The sequence below is a fragment of the Hyla sarda genome, chromosome 12 (assembly GCF_029499605.1).
Source record: "Hyla sarda isolate aHylSar1 chromosome 12, aHylSar1.hap1, whole genome shotgun sequence".
NCBI classification, from domain to species: Eukaryota; Metazoa; Chordata; class Amphibia; order Anura; family Hylidae; genus Hyla; species Hyla sarda.
In genome coordinates, this window is record NC_079200.1 from 51,716,606 (window position 1) to 51,733,660 (window position 17,055).

The 17,055-nt window shown below is 42.2% G+C and overlaps 1 protein-coding gene across 5 annotated transcripts in view; it reads right to left on the reverse strand.

Moving 5' to 3' along the window:
* Positions 1-17,055, reverse strand: part of LOC130296596 (adenosine deaminase) — a 111,059-nt gene that overhangs the window by 19,350 nt on the left and 74,654 nt on the right. For 4 of the 5 annotated variants that reach the window (XM_056548306.1, XM_056548301.1, XM_056548305.1 and 1 more), the window contains exons 2-5: positions 10,475-10,536; positions 6,997-7,119; positions 5,401-5,544; positions 4,580-4,695 (exon numbers count right to left, since the gene is read on the reverse strand). In XM_056548306.1, the coding sequence (XP_056404281.1) occupies positions 4,580-4,695; positions 5,401-5,544; positions 6,997-7,010 (274 nt within the window). In that variant the 5' untranslated portion in view covers positions 7,011-7,119; positions 10,475-10,536. Of the gene's footprint in view, positions 1-4,579; positions 4,696-5,400; positions 5,545-6,996; positions 7,120-10,474; positions 10,537-13,169; positions 13,353-17,055 lie in introns of those variants that run through there. The other variant, XM_056548302.1, reaches the window with a different exon arrangement.

The following is a 17,055-nucleotide window of genomic DNA, read 5'->3' on the forward strand; positions in this document are numbered from 1 at the left end:
TTCACTCATCGTCTGTAGATATTTCCTAAACAAACAGCAGAGGAACCGGATCTACTAGCGGGATTACTACAAAGCACTGAATCATTTCAATAAAACCCAGCCTTGCTCATGAAAGGAAGATTAGAGTAACTACTTTGGGCCTGCCACCAAAATGACACAAATCTAAGTGGTGATCTGATAGAAGACAGGATTGGTCTTGTAGCTTCAGTTGGTTCTATCTACTTTCTAAATTACTATGAGGCTTCTCACCTGATCTATGGGTCTAGTGTGCTGGGAAGTATCCAGGGGTTAGCCATGACTGGCCAAGGTGTCCAATCTTCATTATGGGATAGTCGTGGCTGTTCTGACCAGAGAGATCATGATGACACTCTAGTCTACAATATACCTTCATTTACCCTCATGGGGACAATTCTGTTCAGTTATCAAAGGGAAAGGCTATGCATTAAGAGCGTCTTTAAACACAAAGAAATTTTATGACTTTGGATAGGTATTGTAGTTTTTGCTAATCTGCACTGCCAGCCCTGACCTCCTACTAGCAATTCTTAAAGGGGTATTCCAGGAAAAAGCTTTTTTTTATATATATATCAACAGGCTTCAGAAAGTTAAACAGAGCCTAAACGCTATTGCACAAAGACTATTACTATTGCCATCATTTGATTAATTTGACATACTATCATTTTGAACTGCTGGATGCCCTTTATTTGGAGACCACTGCAGCCCGCGCGCACATAGTGCCGCGTTCACACACGTGGAATGCTCTCTGCAAATCCATCCTCACAGCCCCGGTTTACCTACGAACCACCGGAGAACCACTCATCCATCACACAGACGGGCTCACACAAGACGGAGCCGTCCCCAGCACAGGACGCAGTCGTGACAGCCGTGACAACCGTGCCAGCCGAAGCAGTGGGTGAGTGGTGCTGTGCACCGTAAATCATTACTAGCGATACACAAACAGTACGCTTCTAATCGGCACTATATCACCAACGAACTGTACCTATGAACTGCATCCACTCAATATAATTCTACGAACTGTATCATATGGATTCTATTCAAATGGACTAAGTGCAATAGCGACTGTGAATATTTCCACATATATTTTATAAATTTTATTATACCTTTTAATTCATTATTATTAATATACACTATCCATATTTTTAATATTGCCGTTCACCCCACGCAAGGGCCCTGCTAAAGGTGACGACATACATCATTTGTTATAAATAAATTTTGCATTCATTTTACTATTGTTCTCTCTCTTTATCTGTTTATTCTTCGCTATTATCCCTCTATTTCACTCTGTACCTGCAGTACTTTTGAGGACTGGTATCTATAAATATATTTTATATTTATAACACACACATCACATAGTTATAGGCCTTTTGGGTGAAGGTAAAACCGTTAACCTCAAGTACTCTCTCTATCCTAGGTGAGCTACACACATTACATATTCTATAGATTTGTAAATTACTTCTATAAAAAAATCTTAATCCTTTCAGTACTTATGAGCTTCTGAAGTTAAGGTTGTTCTTTTCTGTCTAAATCCTCTCTGATGACACCTGTCTCGGGAAACGCCCAGTTTAGAAGAGGTTTGCTATGGGGATTTGCTTCGAAACTGGGCGGTTCCCGAGACATGTGTCATCAGAGAGCACTTAGGCAGAAAAGAACAACCTTAACTTCAGAAGCTCATAAGTACTGAAAGGATTAAGATTTTTTAATAGAAGTAATTTACAAATCTGTTTAACTTTCTGGAGCCAGTTGATATATAAAAATTTTTTTTTTCCTGGATAACCCCTTTAACCTATACTTCCCTCTCAGGCACTCAGCCTTTTGCCTATGTCCATGTGGATATTGCATTTTACCAGAATTGAACCAGGGACTCCAGTGCATTGGGGCATGTTTTCGTACATGGCATATTATGGTAGATTAGGTATGATTATATTATCCCATGGGGCTACCATATAGTAGCGCACAGGGTGTCCACATGTTTGTAATACAGACTTGTGAGGTATCTATATAGGGTCCATACAAGTGGTACCCTTACTAATAATTCAACTACTAATAACCTGTACATTGCATACATTTGTTGAGGAAGGGGAGGTATAATAAAAATAGAAAAATGTCCTCATGCACATGCCAGTTTTTATTTTCTTCTACTGATTAGATTCAGAAACATTAGATGTGAAACATGTTCTTTTCTACTAATGTGTGTCTGTAATTTATTTTATTTGTGTACATAATTATTGGGGCAACTGCATTCAGATATATGCTTTACAGCAGCCGAACATGGACATAAGAAAAAAACAGACTGGAGCCGCCCTATTGACTTCTATGAGAGAGGCATGCCCTGACCTGTGCAGAAGTCATAGTGTAGGGAGAGGGGAAGTAAGCTCACTTATAGTGAATGGTCAGATGCTATCTTATCTATATACCGGAGTCACCTTTCCCTGTAATCCAGGGTGACTGCTGCAAAGTGATCTCAAGAGAACAGAGGGGGAGATTTATCAAAACCTGTGCAGAGGAAGAGTGGTGCAGTTGCCCATAGCAACCAATCAGATTGCTTCTTTCATTTTCCACAGGCCTCTAAAGAGGCCTGTGGAAAATGAAAGAAGCAATCTGATTGGTTGCTATGGGCAACTGCACCACTCTTCCTCTGCACAGGTTTTCGGGGTCTGGAAAAAAGGTTCCCGGGATGTTCGGCGCCAACCGTAGATGGAATAAAGATGTGGTGAGTCTCAGTTATTTAAAAGTGTTCTTTATTGCCGTATCAGACGCGTTTCGAGGTCTTGCACCTCTTTATCAATGATTATGGCATACATATGATACATAATCATTGATAAAGAGGTGCAAGACCTCGAAACGCGTCTGATACGGCAATAAAGAACACTTTTAAATAACTGAGACTCACCACATCTTTATTCCATCTACGGTTGGCGCCGAACATCCCGGGAACCTTTTTTCCAGACCCCGCAAACCAGCTTATCGAGTGTGCTGCCACACATCTCGAGCAACCCGGACGGCTGCACCGCAAACAACATCCAAAGGGATCATATCTACCAGACGTCCACAAGGTTGTTGTGTGCCAACACAACCTTGCAAGGCGAGATCATCATTCATATCCACCTATTTCTTCCACCTAGTACAAACATACTGCCCAATAGGAAGCTCTGTTTTTGTATTTTTGTATACAGCCCCACCATCTGCACAGGTTTTAATAAATATCCCCCAGAAAGTTTCATCTTATTATCAGGCCTAGTGACCAAAATCAAAACTGAGATTTCAGGATCAATTTAAAATAGTAAAGTGGGGAATTAAAAAAAAAAAAAACACATAGAATTCAATTAAAAATATAAAACATATAGACTTAATTTGAACAAAAGGTAATTTTTGATGACATATTCCCTTTAATAGCCTTGTCAGTGGTTGCACGCCTCTAATCTAACAAGAGAGGCCGCATCTTTAAAGGCAACCTGTCTTACAAATTGTGCCTTTACATATAGCAAAACGTATCCAGACAAATCTCCTGATATACAGACTACTAAATGCATCTCAAGAAGGTGGAGCCCAGGAGACGTGGGCCGCAATACGAGAGGCCTAAATTGCCATAGCTACAGGCAGATCACTTTGGTTGGTTGTTGTTGATTAAATGTCCCACTTTTTGTATACGCTATTTATGATCAGAATATATTTTTACTCATCTAGATGTTATTAATAGTCTTGTGTGCACAGCTCCTGTGTATGGGTATTAAGCTCCAATGATTCTAGACTAGAAAATAACCCGTGTGGTCTAATTTTAATGTCATATGTTACTCTCTTACTTTAGGGTTGTTGCCTATAACTTTGGAGACAACACAGGTCTGCATAGGAGCTGCATACCCAAAAATGTAATATATTATTGTTTGTTTGTTTTCTAAACATTTTAAAAAGTTGCTTAATTTACTATTTTGATGCTTTGGGAGAAATGAAAATATTTGTAAAAGTCTATGTATCATTAAAGGGGTTGTCCGACTTAAACGTTTTGTTTATATTGTAATCAGGGAGGGGGTATATTAAAACCATACTTTCTTACCTACCTCGCTACCACACCGCTACCAGTATAATGGAGCACTGCTCCCCGCTGTCAAATGCTTTCAGATTTTGTGACGTGATGTCACACCCGCTCAGCCAATCAGACACCAGTGGCAGTGTAATATTGAGGAAGATAAGAGTGTTGGTTTATTTTTTTTTATTTTTTTCATTCACTCCCACCCTGACCAGATTTTAAACATTTTGGCTGGAAAAACCTGTTCAAGGCATTGTTCACATCTATGTTGGAGGATTCTGCAGCAAAGCTCCAACTCAGATGTGAACATAGCCTTAAACCTTTATGTTTGTGAACTCAAATAATAAATGCTTCATGAACGATAATGTTCTAGGCACTGAGCTGTGTCTGACATGGTCCCACACGTGATGCTGCACACAGCATGGATCTAATACGTCATACACCAGAGACAGGGCTCTGTTAATTTCCAGATATCTATATTACAATCTATGCCAGGATAGAAGATAAAACAGAGCAGCGGGGGCTGGAATACATTACTTGGCATGTGCCGCATGCAGCATAGAATAGACCTGGCTTTGATGTTGAAGGCTTTTTCTCCTTCCCGTAATCCTTGGTTAACAAGATTAACCACATCATCCGGAGTGATGTCCCCCCTGTGGAGACAAGAGTGGGATAATGACAACAGGGCATCAGGGTCACTCACCCACCCAACCAGAACCCTGCTCTATATTAATCAGGGGCAAGAACCCCAAAACAGCAATCTACAGCTATCTACAGTCTTTTGGAAGGGATTCTGGTTTGGATAAAATCCTTAGTAGTGATTCAAGGCTCTTTACAAGGTCAGAAAACAGGTAGCACTAGCACTGAAGAGATGGCTTTCTTCTTCTGGAGGAAGTTACATATATAAGGAAAATGTTATCATCTTTCGAGATGGCGCACCCTTGTGCAATGGTACATTTCTTAATGGTGCCCCAGAGGGCAAAGCTGTACATGGATCCCTTTGGAGCCCCTGGATGTAAGTAGAGTCCTAAATAGATCTAAGTAGATCAACAACACCTACTAAAACTTTATGCATAAGCAGAGCAGAGGCTCAGTGGTTAGCAGTGTTTCTTTGCTTAGACTTGTTACCCTCAGAAAACCTGGGCTCAAATCCAACCAAAGCACCATCAGCATAGAACATTCATATACTTCTCCAGCTCAGCATACATTGGCATTGTATTATATGGTTAATGGAAATAAACTAGCAGAAGATGGACATAAGGCCATGTCATGAATTTCTCAGCTTACACTGTCAGCTAGTGGATGGTTATAACATTAACCTAAACAGGAGGGATCCACACACAATATACATCACTTACTCTTTCTGTCCCCATGGGATTGGGTCCACTTTGGAGTTTGCTAAAAAGTGAGGGCTGTATCTGACCTCCACATACGCCACCCCTTCCTTGGCTTTTGTTTCGACAAATTCATAGGCCACCCTCTTAATGGCTTCTCTGTCACCACTAAAGGAAGAAACAAATAAATCAATCATCATACAAAGAATGGTTACTAGTTTCAAGAGGAATTATATGGAGTTAAATAAGTGGAAACAGCGCCACTCTTGTCCATAGTCTATGTCCGCTATTGCAGCGCAGCCCCATTTATGTGTATACTGTGATACCAAGCACATCCTATGGAAAGAGAGGGGCTGTTTTTAATCAGGGATATTTCTTGTCAAAATATAGCCATACCTTTAGACAACCAATATCCCCCACATCATCTATCAGGGGAACCTACTAAAATTAGAAGGTTCAGCTGACATAGGTATAATGTGTATGGGGCCCTAACTTCCACCCATTGATCCACCAAGCTGTTGCTCTGTCCTATCACCATGCTTTTTACTGCAGCTCTGCTTGCTCTGATAGGCTATAGAGTATAAACACAAGCTCACTAGAAAGTTAGGGTAAGGAATGCAAAAAGAGGGTTATCCATCAAACAAATACAAACTACAAATAACTACTATATACTTTGATAAAAAGAAGATTGTCAATAAACAACCCACATAGACTGTGTACAAATGAGCTCAGCAAGGTGGAATTATTCTGCTTTACTGAATATGTATCTAAAAATAAGCCTAATATGGCTCATGAAGGGATTTGCACAGATCAGATCATAATATGTCCTTGTTGGTACTTGATAATCTTGTTGGTTTCTAATATTCAGAGGAAATACTACATTACCACATCACATGATGGATGCTCATTCTTCACTGATAACCGGCATGTGATGTGAAGTCATGAGCTCATTCCTGTACTCTCTGGATTAGAGTGAATCTCTGCCGGGTATAATCAGGGCGAATATCCTCATTGTCAGAATTCATTTTAATGGGACGACCTACAGTGTTGGGAATAGTTCCCTAAATAGATAAATATTGTGCCTTCTATATATAATGAAAGGGATGCAATGCTCAAGTTCCTCTAGGCCCTTCATTGTGCTGATCGGCAAGGGCCAGGGGGTCGGGACCCCACTAATCAAACATTTATGGCCTGTGCTAAGAATTGTCTAAGTTCATGAGAACCTCTTTAACTGTGACTATATACACATTATATATATATATATATATATATATATATATATATATATATATCATCCCTTTGGGGATTTACAAATGGTTACGATGGCCATAATAGGTGACAAAGCCCATGTGCAACACAACACAACTGTAGCAGCAGCATAACCCAGGCCAGAAGGTATCAATCTCCTTTGCCAAGGGCACATTTTGACCAAGAGGTTTTCCTCTGTATAAATAATCCGTGAATATACATACAAATAAACCAGGAATTCGCCTGAGGACTTGTTTTCATCACTGACTATAGGGATTTGGGAACATCTGGTTTATAAATGAATACACATGAAGCTGTAAGAGAAAGAAGAATTTGTAATAATGGTGCTGGCGGAGCGGGTAAGTGACTCACGCTATGGCAGGCATGTAATGATTAAATTTGGCCAGAAATTCTGTGAGGCTGAGAGGTTCATCATATGATATGATCCTAAGGAGTTCTTCCACCGTGTCTGCTGGGATCTTAATCTGCCTCTTCCTAGATGAAAAAAATATATAAATTAATAGTAGACATACAACCAAAAACACAATGGGGGTTATTTATCATTGTTGTCTTTGGTAAGCGAGTTCTAAAGTCATTTTAATTTTTTGCTTTAGTTTTGCTTATGAAAAAACGCACACAACACAAAACGCAAACACAAAAACAACGCAAAACACAAAAGTCACAGACTTTTTAAAAGTGCTTGAGAAAGGCAGTTTCAAAAGCCAGGTCTGACCTGGCTTTGACTTGCGACATTTTGAAGGGGTTTGCAGCTTTTTTTTTGCCTATGTACGACATTCGCACATCGTAAATTCATGACCACTGAAAAGTCAAAACTAAAAGTTGCTTAGGTAAGGCTGTTTGCAACTTTATGCGTACCCACAAAAAAGTGTTTAGGTGCACATGCAACTTTTTGTGCGCCTGGAGTAACATAAAATACAAAAAGGCTCTAAATACCATGATAACTGTCCCACAATGTTTTTATGTTATAGCGAAAACTAAAGCAATTCTACAAATGAGGACCTCCCCAAGGAGCACCCCACATTTCAGCTTCAACAACGCTTATAGAAGAATATAAAAATTAAAATGAACATCCATCATGATTTCTGTTGTAATATCCAGGACAGGAGAGTCTGGTATTCCCAGTATTGGAGTTGGGAAGGAATTTCCCCCCCTAGTATGGGGCAATTAGCATCAGCCTTATAAGGTTTTTTTTTTTTTTTTTACCTTCCTCTGGATTCACATAATGAGGACACAATAGGGATATTGGTTGAGCTTGATGGATGTTTGACTTATTTTAACCTTATGAAGGCCTGAACTATCTGACATTTGGTTGCTAGGGACTGGGGTGCATTCCCAATCTTGTTTTATAAATCAGGTTTTTCTTCCTAATACTAATTTTACATGAACAGCATATTTTTCTTTAGTTTTCCTTTAAACATTTTTGGGGAGGGGAGCAGTTGTCCTTTATTAAACATGTTACTACACTGCTCAAATAAATAAAGAGATTTGAATGAATGAACTAATCGTGTGAAATACTTTCATCTTTACATAGTTGAATGTGCTGACAACAAAATCACACAAAAATTATCAATGGAAATCAAATTTATCAACCCATGGAGGTCTGGATATGGAGCCACACTCAAAATCAAAGTGGAAAACCACACTACAGACTGATCCAACTTTATGTAATGTCCTTAAAACACGTCAAAATGAGGCTCAGTAGTGTGTGTGGCCTCCACGTGCCCGTATGACCTCCCTACAATGCCTGGGCATGCTCCTGATGAGGTGGTGGATGGTCTCCTGAGGGATGTCCTCCCAGACCTGGACTAAAGCATTCGCCAACTCCTGGACAGTCTGTGGTGCAACGTGGCGTTGGTGGATGGAGCAAGACATGATGTCCCAGATGTGCTCAATCGGATTCAGGTCTGGGGAACGGGCGGGCCGGTCCATAGCATCAATGCCTTCCTCTTGCAGGAACTCCTGACACACTCCAGCCACATGAGGTCTAGCATTGTCTTGTATTAGGAGGAACCCAGGGCCAACCGCACCAGCATATGGTCTCACATGGGGTCTGAGGATCTCATCTCGGTACCTAATGGCAGTCAGGATACCTCTGGCAAGCACATGCAGGGCTGTGTGCCCCCCCCCCCCAAAGAAATGCCACCCCACACCATTACTGACCCACCTCCAAATCGGTCATGCTGGAGGATGTTGCAGGCAGCAGAACATTCTCCATGGTGTCTCCAGACTCTGTCACATGTGAAGAGCACAGGGCGCCAGTGGCAAATTTGCCAATCTTGGTGTTCTCTGGCAAATGCCAAACGTCCTGCACAGTGTTGGGCTGTAAGCTCAACCCCCACCTGTGGATGTTGGGCTCTCATACCACCCTCATGGAGTCTGTTTCTGACCGTTTGAGTGGACACATGAACATTTGGCAGTGCTCCTCTTGCTCTTCCTTGCACAAAGGCGGAGGTGCGGTCCTGCTGCTGGGTTGTTGCCTCCTCCACATCTCCTGATGTACTGGCCTGTCTCATGGTAGCGCCTCCATGCTCTGGACACTACGCTGACAGACACAGCAAACCTTCTTGCCACAACTCGCATTGATGTGCCATACTGGATGAGCTGCACTACCTGAGCCACTTGTGTGGGTTGTAGACTCCGTCTCATGCTACCACTAGAGTGAAAGCACCGCCAGCATTAAAAAGTGACCAAAACATCAGCCAGGAAGCATAGGGACTGAAAAGTGGTCACCACCTGCAGAACAACTCCTTTATTGGGGGTGTCTTGCTAATTGCCTATAATTTCCACCTGTTGTCTGTTCCTTTTGCACAACAGCATGTGAAATGTCAATCAGTGTTGCTTCCTGAATGGACAGTGTGATTTCACAGAAGTGTGACTGACTTGGAGTTACATTGTGTTAAGTGTAGGGATCGACCGATATTGTTTTTTTTAGGGCCGATACCGATAATCGGTGGAGGTTAGGGCCGATAGCAGACAACTTATACCGATATTCCGGTATAAGTTATCGGCTATTTATCACCCTGTGACACCGCTGCAGATCATTGATTTAAAGCGGGCGCTTTGAATCAATGCACTGCAGTGGCTTTTGCGGTGCCATAGGCCGCCGCCGCCACCCGCTTCTCTCCCCCTACCTGTCAGGGTGGTCCGGGCCATCCATCCTTCCTGTAGTGTCCGGCGGCATTCCGGGTGGAGGGTGAACCGGTCCGGGCTGTCCTTCTTCTCCGGGGGTCATCTTCTCCACTCCGGGCAGGCTCCGGTCTAGTAACGCAGCATAGACGCCGCTGCGCAGTGACGCCCGTGCACAGCGACGCACCTGACGTCACGGCGTAGCGGCGTCTATGCAGCGTACTAGGCCGGAGCCTGCCCGGAGTGGAGAAGATGACCCCCGGAGAAGGACAGCCTTGACCGGTTCACCCTCCACCCGGAATGCCGCCGGACACTACAGGAAGGATGGATGGCCCGGACCACCCCCATTACGGGTAAGTAAAAAAAATTTATTGACGCGGAGGGTGGGGGAGGGGCCCGACCGGTATAGCGGTATGGGCAAAAATCAATACCGGTATACCGCCCAGCACTACGGAGGTGGGTCCGACGCAGTGCGGTGGGGCGGGGGGCGGTCGCGGTGTGGCTGGTCGGGGGGCGGTCGCGGGGCGTGTGGGAGCGGTGCGGGGGGGCGTGGCATTATCGGCTTATCGGCAAGGTAATTGCCGATACCGATAATGCCCAAAATCGTGATTATCGGCCATACCGATAATCGGTCGATCCCTAGTTAAGTGTTCCCTTTATTTTTTTGAGTAGTGTAATAACCATACACATCATCATAACTTACTTTGCAAAATGTAGGATTGTCTCTGGTTTGAAGCTTCCATCCAGGTGAACGTGAAGCTCAACCTAAGGAGGAAAAAAATTAAATAAATAAATAAATAAATAAAAATTATAATAATAAAAAATACAATTATATATAATGACACACATATACGTCAAGTACTTTCAAAATTGTCCAAGTCTGAAGGCCTAAATCTCCTGGGAGTGGCGAGTAGACCAGAGCTCCCCATGACTGATACCTTTAGGTTGCCAATTGTTTTTGACTGTGCCAAACCTCTGGAAAATCTAAACGGATACTAGATTAAGAGTATTTTATAGCTATACGTAAACGTCTTCTCCATACATTTGCTGCGCACTGAATGGAGCATGTATTTTGGTAGTGCAATTTCCCAGAATTGACTCTTTTTGTTATCTACAAGCCTCATAGATAGACAGTTTCTGACAATCCCTAAATCAGCAGGAACCTTATCGTTATACTCCCACAGTATGACTGGACAATACACGCCACAACTAGCCATGAAACACACAATTACATACATTTTCTGGTCAGTTTGTGGATTTTTATGTTAACCAAACTAACAAGTTTTGAATGATGTTGAAGAGATACTCTGGTGAAAAAAAAATTGTTTTCAAATCAACTGATGCTAGAAAGTTAAACATATTTGTAAATAACCTCTATTTAAAAATCTTAAGCCTTCCAGTACTTATCAGCCGCTGTATACCACAGAGGAAGTTGTGAAGTTGTGGTGACCCACAGTGAAGTGTGTAGCGGTGTAGGTGGTGGGGTCAGATGGCATTAACCTCGGGGGCAAGATGTTATTAACCCCTAGTGTTCGTGACACCAGAGTGGTTTTTGGTACCGGAACCACACAAACGGTATCTCCACTATTCGAATGGATAGTTAAAGGGGTATTCCAGGCAAAAATATTTTAGTTTCGGAAACCTCCGGGTTTCTGGGACTGGGGACGTGATGTCAGGCCACGCGCCCTCCATTCATGTCTATGGGAGGTGGCGGGCCCCCCGCGATCAGACACCTTGTCCCCTATCCTTGGATAGGGGATAAAATATTTTTGCCCGGAATACCCCTTTAAGGAAAGGAGCGTCTACAACCAGCTATGGTTTAACGGAGGCTTTACTGAGTTAAGACAGATGGAATTATCTTCACAGCTAGGCCAGAATCCCAGAGAGGAGGCCAGGAACCCAGAAGGACCTTTCAGCTTGCTGGGATTAATTAGACTTGAAATAGACTTGAGACAATTATCTTTAGGCTTGACTATATGCAGGATTTGACTGCTTGTAGTGACAGCAGACATAGACTTTTGACTTACTGGAATGACTGCAGCTTTGTGGCCATCCAGGTAGCTGGTCACTAGCACTGAGAAAAGGTGTCTGTTGCTCAGTAAAGATCATAAGAAAAGTGAGTGAACTGTAATGGCCGCCCCTTTATATAGTGGGGGGCTGGACTAAAGCCCAGTGGTCAAGCTGCGGGTCATAGGTTAAGCTGGTGCTCTCTGGGAGAACATGTCACAACAAATCCTGTGACTGCATAACATAACATGTGACAGACTTACAGGTCCTTGAGGTAACCTCTCAGGGGTCCTCTGCTCTATCTATACATTAGGATCCTATTAATACATTAAAGCAGTATACACAACATTCTGGAAACAACAGGGGGAGACCCTGCAGGGGAGCCCCCAGGTCACTTAAGGTCTCAACCTGACAGGGCTTAAGGGTAGTACAGGACCATGTCTTGTAATGTGACATTACAAAGTTCTTTCCAGTTTGACCACAGTGCTCTCTGGTGCCACCTCTGTCCATGTCAGGAACTGTCCAGAGCAGAAGAGGTTTGCTATGGGGATTTGATTCTCCTCTAGACAGTTTCTGACATGGACAGAGGTGTCAGCAGAGAGCACTGTGATCAGACTGGAAAGAACTACACAACTTCCTCTGAAGCATAGAGCTACTGGATAAGTAAGTTGTGGAGACAAAGACTGGGTTCACTGAAGAAGACCATTCTATTTGAAAAACTTGAAGGGAAAGAAAGAAGGGGATGACTGGCAATATGACAAATGGAGTTGCTGGCAGAAAACACGAAAAGGATATTGCGGAGCATTAAAGGGGTACTCCGGTGAAATTATTATTTTTTTAATCAACTGATGCCAGAAAGTTAAACAGATTTGTAAATTACTTCTATTAAAAAATCTCAATCCTTCCAGTACTTATCAGCTGCTGTATACTACAGAGGAAATTCTTTTCTTTTTTGATTTATTTTCTGTCACGACCACAATGCTCTCTGCTGACACCTCTGTCCATGTCCGGAACTGTCCAGAGCAGGAGAAAATCCCCATAGCAAACATATACTGCTCCGGACAGTTACTAAAATTGACAGAGGTGTCAGCACTGTGGTCATGACAGAAAAGAAATCCCAAAAGAAAAGAATTTCCTCTGTAGTATACAGCAGCTAATAAGTACTAGAAGGATCAAGATTTTTCAATAGAAGCAATTTAGAAATCCGTTTAACTTTCAGTTGATTTAAAAAACAAAAAAAGTTTTGCGCCGGAGTAACCCTTTAAGACCCAAACTGAAGACAGGAAATTAATGGGAATGGTCACAAAGAGCAATAAGACCAAGGTCAGCTATAGATCACGAAATTAGTAAACTACATAGACATGTTGTGTCATCATCCAGCAGCTCCTAACCTTCCTTTTCCGAAATATCTCCATGACAGAATGCAGCCCAGTGGTTAATGCCTGTGATGGATGAACTCCAGAAGTATGTTTTAATCTTGGTCATTTATACAACGTAGATGACACTTTTGTGGAATTTTTTTTGCAGGATAACATTTTCTCTAAGGCTCTTCATAAAGATTTATAGCCTATATGATTTATATGAAAACAGCTGCTCAGCCCACTGACTGCCAAATTGCATGTTCTGGATCTGGGATCACCTACTCACTGGGGAATATGGCTCTGCAATTAAATCAACAACTCCCAAAGAAGGGAAAAAAAAGACTACTCGGTCCTTTTCGAGCCCCTATGTTCCCATTATGAACATTGCTGAATACCCTGAGGTCAAATTGTTTTTCTCAGTAATGACAGCTGACTTCCTCTATAGAAACAACAAAAATAATCCAAGAACTTGTGCAATATTAGCATTTTATTAATATATTTAGTAAAAATTGTGGATTTTCAATGTAGGGTTGCGAGTGGCTGTACCAAAGGAGCTAAGGTATCTATAAAGTTTTTATTTAGGTTCTCACCTCTCTATGGGTGGTGGACATCCACTGGGTTCTACATGTCCACAGGAACAATAATTATATGGAAAGGGAACCATCCCTAACCCTGTGCCAGCCCACTCTACAAGTGATGGAATACGTATGAGGCCGCTAGTCTTAGGGTAAAGGGGATGGTGGCACCATCAATCTATACTCTTGTATACTCAATGTACTAACTTTTTAAGGATCTAATGAACATATTAGTAAGAAATCAGATAATTACAAGTCAATTAATAGAGCAGTAATAGGTAACATTGCTCTTTAATAACTTATCACTACACGTGGCATAAGAAACCTGCCCGGTTTTGCTGAGCTAGCCTCCTACTACAATGGACTATGACCTCGGTGGCATTCAAAAACACATAACTGTCTGCTGAATAAGCAGATAAAAGACCGATGGATGATTATTTATCGATTAAAGCCAAAGGGTAAATGATAATAAATAACTAAAAATGTAATATCTCTTGGGGGGTTGTGCCTTAGGGCCGCTGTAATAAAGAGGCCATTGTAGCTCCTCCATTTTCATCCATTGTGATTTATGACTACATATTCAGAGATCCTAAAAGTTTGAAGAACAGGCATTAGTCTTGTAAGGAGCTGCAGGCAAAATTAAGCAAAGTAGTAGATGCCTGAAAAGGACTTCTATAAATGGTTGATCCTAGGTAGGCCGCTAGTGCACCGCAGTGTGACGGCCGCCAGAAGAGCCGGGCAGAATAGCAGGAGAAATATTACTGCATATGCCGTCTTTTTCCCCGGCTATTCATAACGGCGCCCGGTGGCCCACATAATAGTAAATAAGAGCCACCTGGACCCATTATTTGCCGTTGCTCCTGTCATGAGAACGGCCGTTAAAGTCAGGGGGAAAAAAAGGAGGCTTTGATGGCCATTCTCGACAGGGACAACAGCAGTGTGCAAGAGGACTTACAGAGGGAACAACCCTTAAGCGTTGTCCGCGATAGGAACAAGTTGTCTACATTTACAATATCACCAATCCATGGTTTTGCCCAATAATAGGTTCTCCTGAATGGAAAGGAACTGCAATACCAGATACAACCCATATGCAGGAGTGGCGCTTTATCAGAAATAAAAGCAGAATAAACATGATCATGCCATTGCTATCGAAACTTGAAAGTCATTTGACAGGGGATCTGCTCCTATATTTTTAGAACGTCCCGTCTGTGATCTCTGGCCAAGAAGCAGATAGTAAAATAGTGAAGATATTCTTTTGAATCTGATTTGAAAATTGCTTGATCACTGACTTAAAATGCATTTACTACTCACAACGGCGGTAATGCGGGGTCACACTGGAAATTCTGATGTTTTATTCCATCCAAGATCTTGTTGGACATTTTCCATAAAATTGCAAAGTTATACTGGGTAAGGGATATGCTTGACCTATGGGTGGTGTGTGCAGGGCCTGTTGCAGACAGAGCTGACACACAGTTAACCCTGCTTTGTAGCTAACCTTACAACCTCACATAAAGGCCTCATGTACACTTCCATATCACAACCTCTAAAAGCCTTTTATTTAATATGATAAAATATAGAGGTTTTTCTTCCAGTGAACCCAAACTAGAAACCATTGAACCTGGTTTCTTAAAATGGGTTTAAAAAAAAAAAGATTAAAAAACCAAAGCTGCTTTATTGAGGCTCCTTTACATGGGCCAACAGGGGACGATTTCTGATCTTTGTGATCGGTGCTCTTTTATTGAGCCTTTAAACAGCTTGAACTTCATAACTGATAACTGCGCATCCTCTTTACCCAGGGTGAGGTGTCGCCGATAGCTATAATTTTATAGGCTGACTGTTGGCACTTTTAGGGCCCGTTAACACTCTGGATTTCCACTACAAAAATACGGTGCAGCAGCCTCCCATTGCTTTAAATGAGTTTCTGCTGCATCATTCACACTACGGAATGCGATTGGAAATGCATTGCAGTCTAGGGAGATTGCTCATTCCCGAGCAGTCCTTGTTCTGCCGGTGCCCACAACAGATGGAATCTAGGCCCGGAATATCTCCAGCTGGAGATTTTCTAGGAATATGCCTTTGCCCACATATAAGGGCCTTCACATACACAGTACACAGGTAGAAGGGATGTGTCTGGTATTGTCATTCAGCTTAATTAAAGTTAATTGGGCAGATCTGCAATACCTGACATAACCCATAGACAGGTATGATGGCACGGATCATGCACCATGATTTTTTATGTTTCAGGAGGGTCTGAGCTAATGCAGTGTGTGATGCCAGTAATACGTGTAGACCCAAATATACATGTATCGGTAACCCAATTATATGTGATCATGCAGTGTGGGATTGTTAACACAAACATACATGGATTTCTCCACGCCCCATATAGATGATTAGTGCTACAGACCTGGTAATTGTGAAGATACTCTTTTGGTGCAAAGACTATCTTCTCATAGGCCAGTAAGTCCCTGAGGGTGGGGATCCTATACTTCCTCACTTATGCTGGCCTTACACTGTAGATAATTTGAGCCGCAGTTATTTCTCCTACATGCACGCTGGGCTCCGATGAACATTCATGTGTTCTGATTTGGTAGTGGGGAATAAGCTACTACCAGGCCCCTCTGGCAGAAGCTTATGTCCTTTGAGAACAAAATCCTTCTCACCTGATATCTGTCCTTGGGGTAGAGTCCAGACACCCCCATAAATATTAAATGGTCATCAATTGGTGGGACCTATTATTAATATAATGTGTATGGCTATATTTAGAGGACCAAATCACACACATACTGACTGGGAAAGCAACATGAGCTGTCAATTTAACAGACGACCTTCAAAATTATTCTATTTTCCAGGTGCAGCATTGTGGGGGGATGCCCTTTGTACTAAGGGGCTCTAACATGGGAATAATGCCAAAAAAGACAGTGCTTCATGAGTAAAAGAAAATAAATAGCACATTCCTGCAGGCCTCTGTCCTAAGTATTGAAGGCTTCATTTTGTCACAAACATCAGGATCAGCATGTTCAGAATGACCCAGCTAAGCAAATATCACCTACATGTCTTTGTTCCTCTAAGCGTGCCTTCCTCCTAGAGCGTATATAAACAAATATAACATGTAGCCATGTTGTGGAGTCTCAGGCCCCCATACACAGGCATGACCTTTGATAGAAGAAATCTCTCCTTCCATCTCCTGCCTCGTAATTTCAGATAGGAGTTAAGCGAGCTATGAACACATAACCCAAAAAGGAAAATAAATACCCTTAGTATCAGCATATACGCACATAGGCCCTCATTTACTATTGCAAACCCGACATGTTTTGTCGGGTTGTGCGCCAGATTCTGGGGCA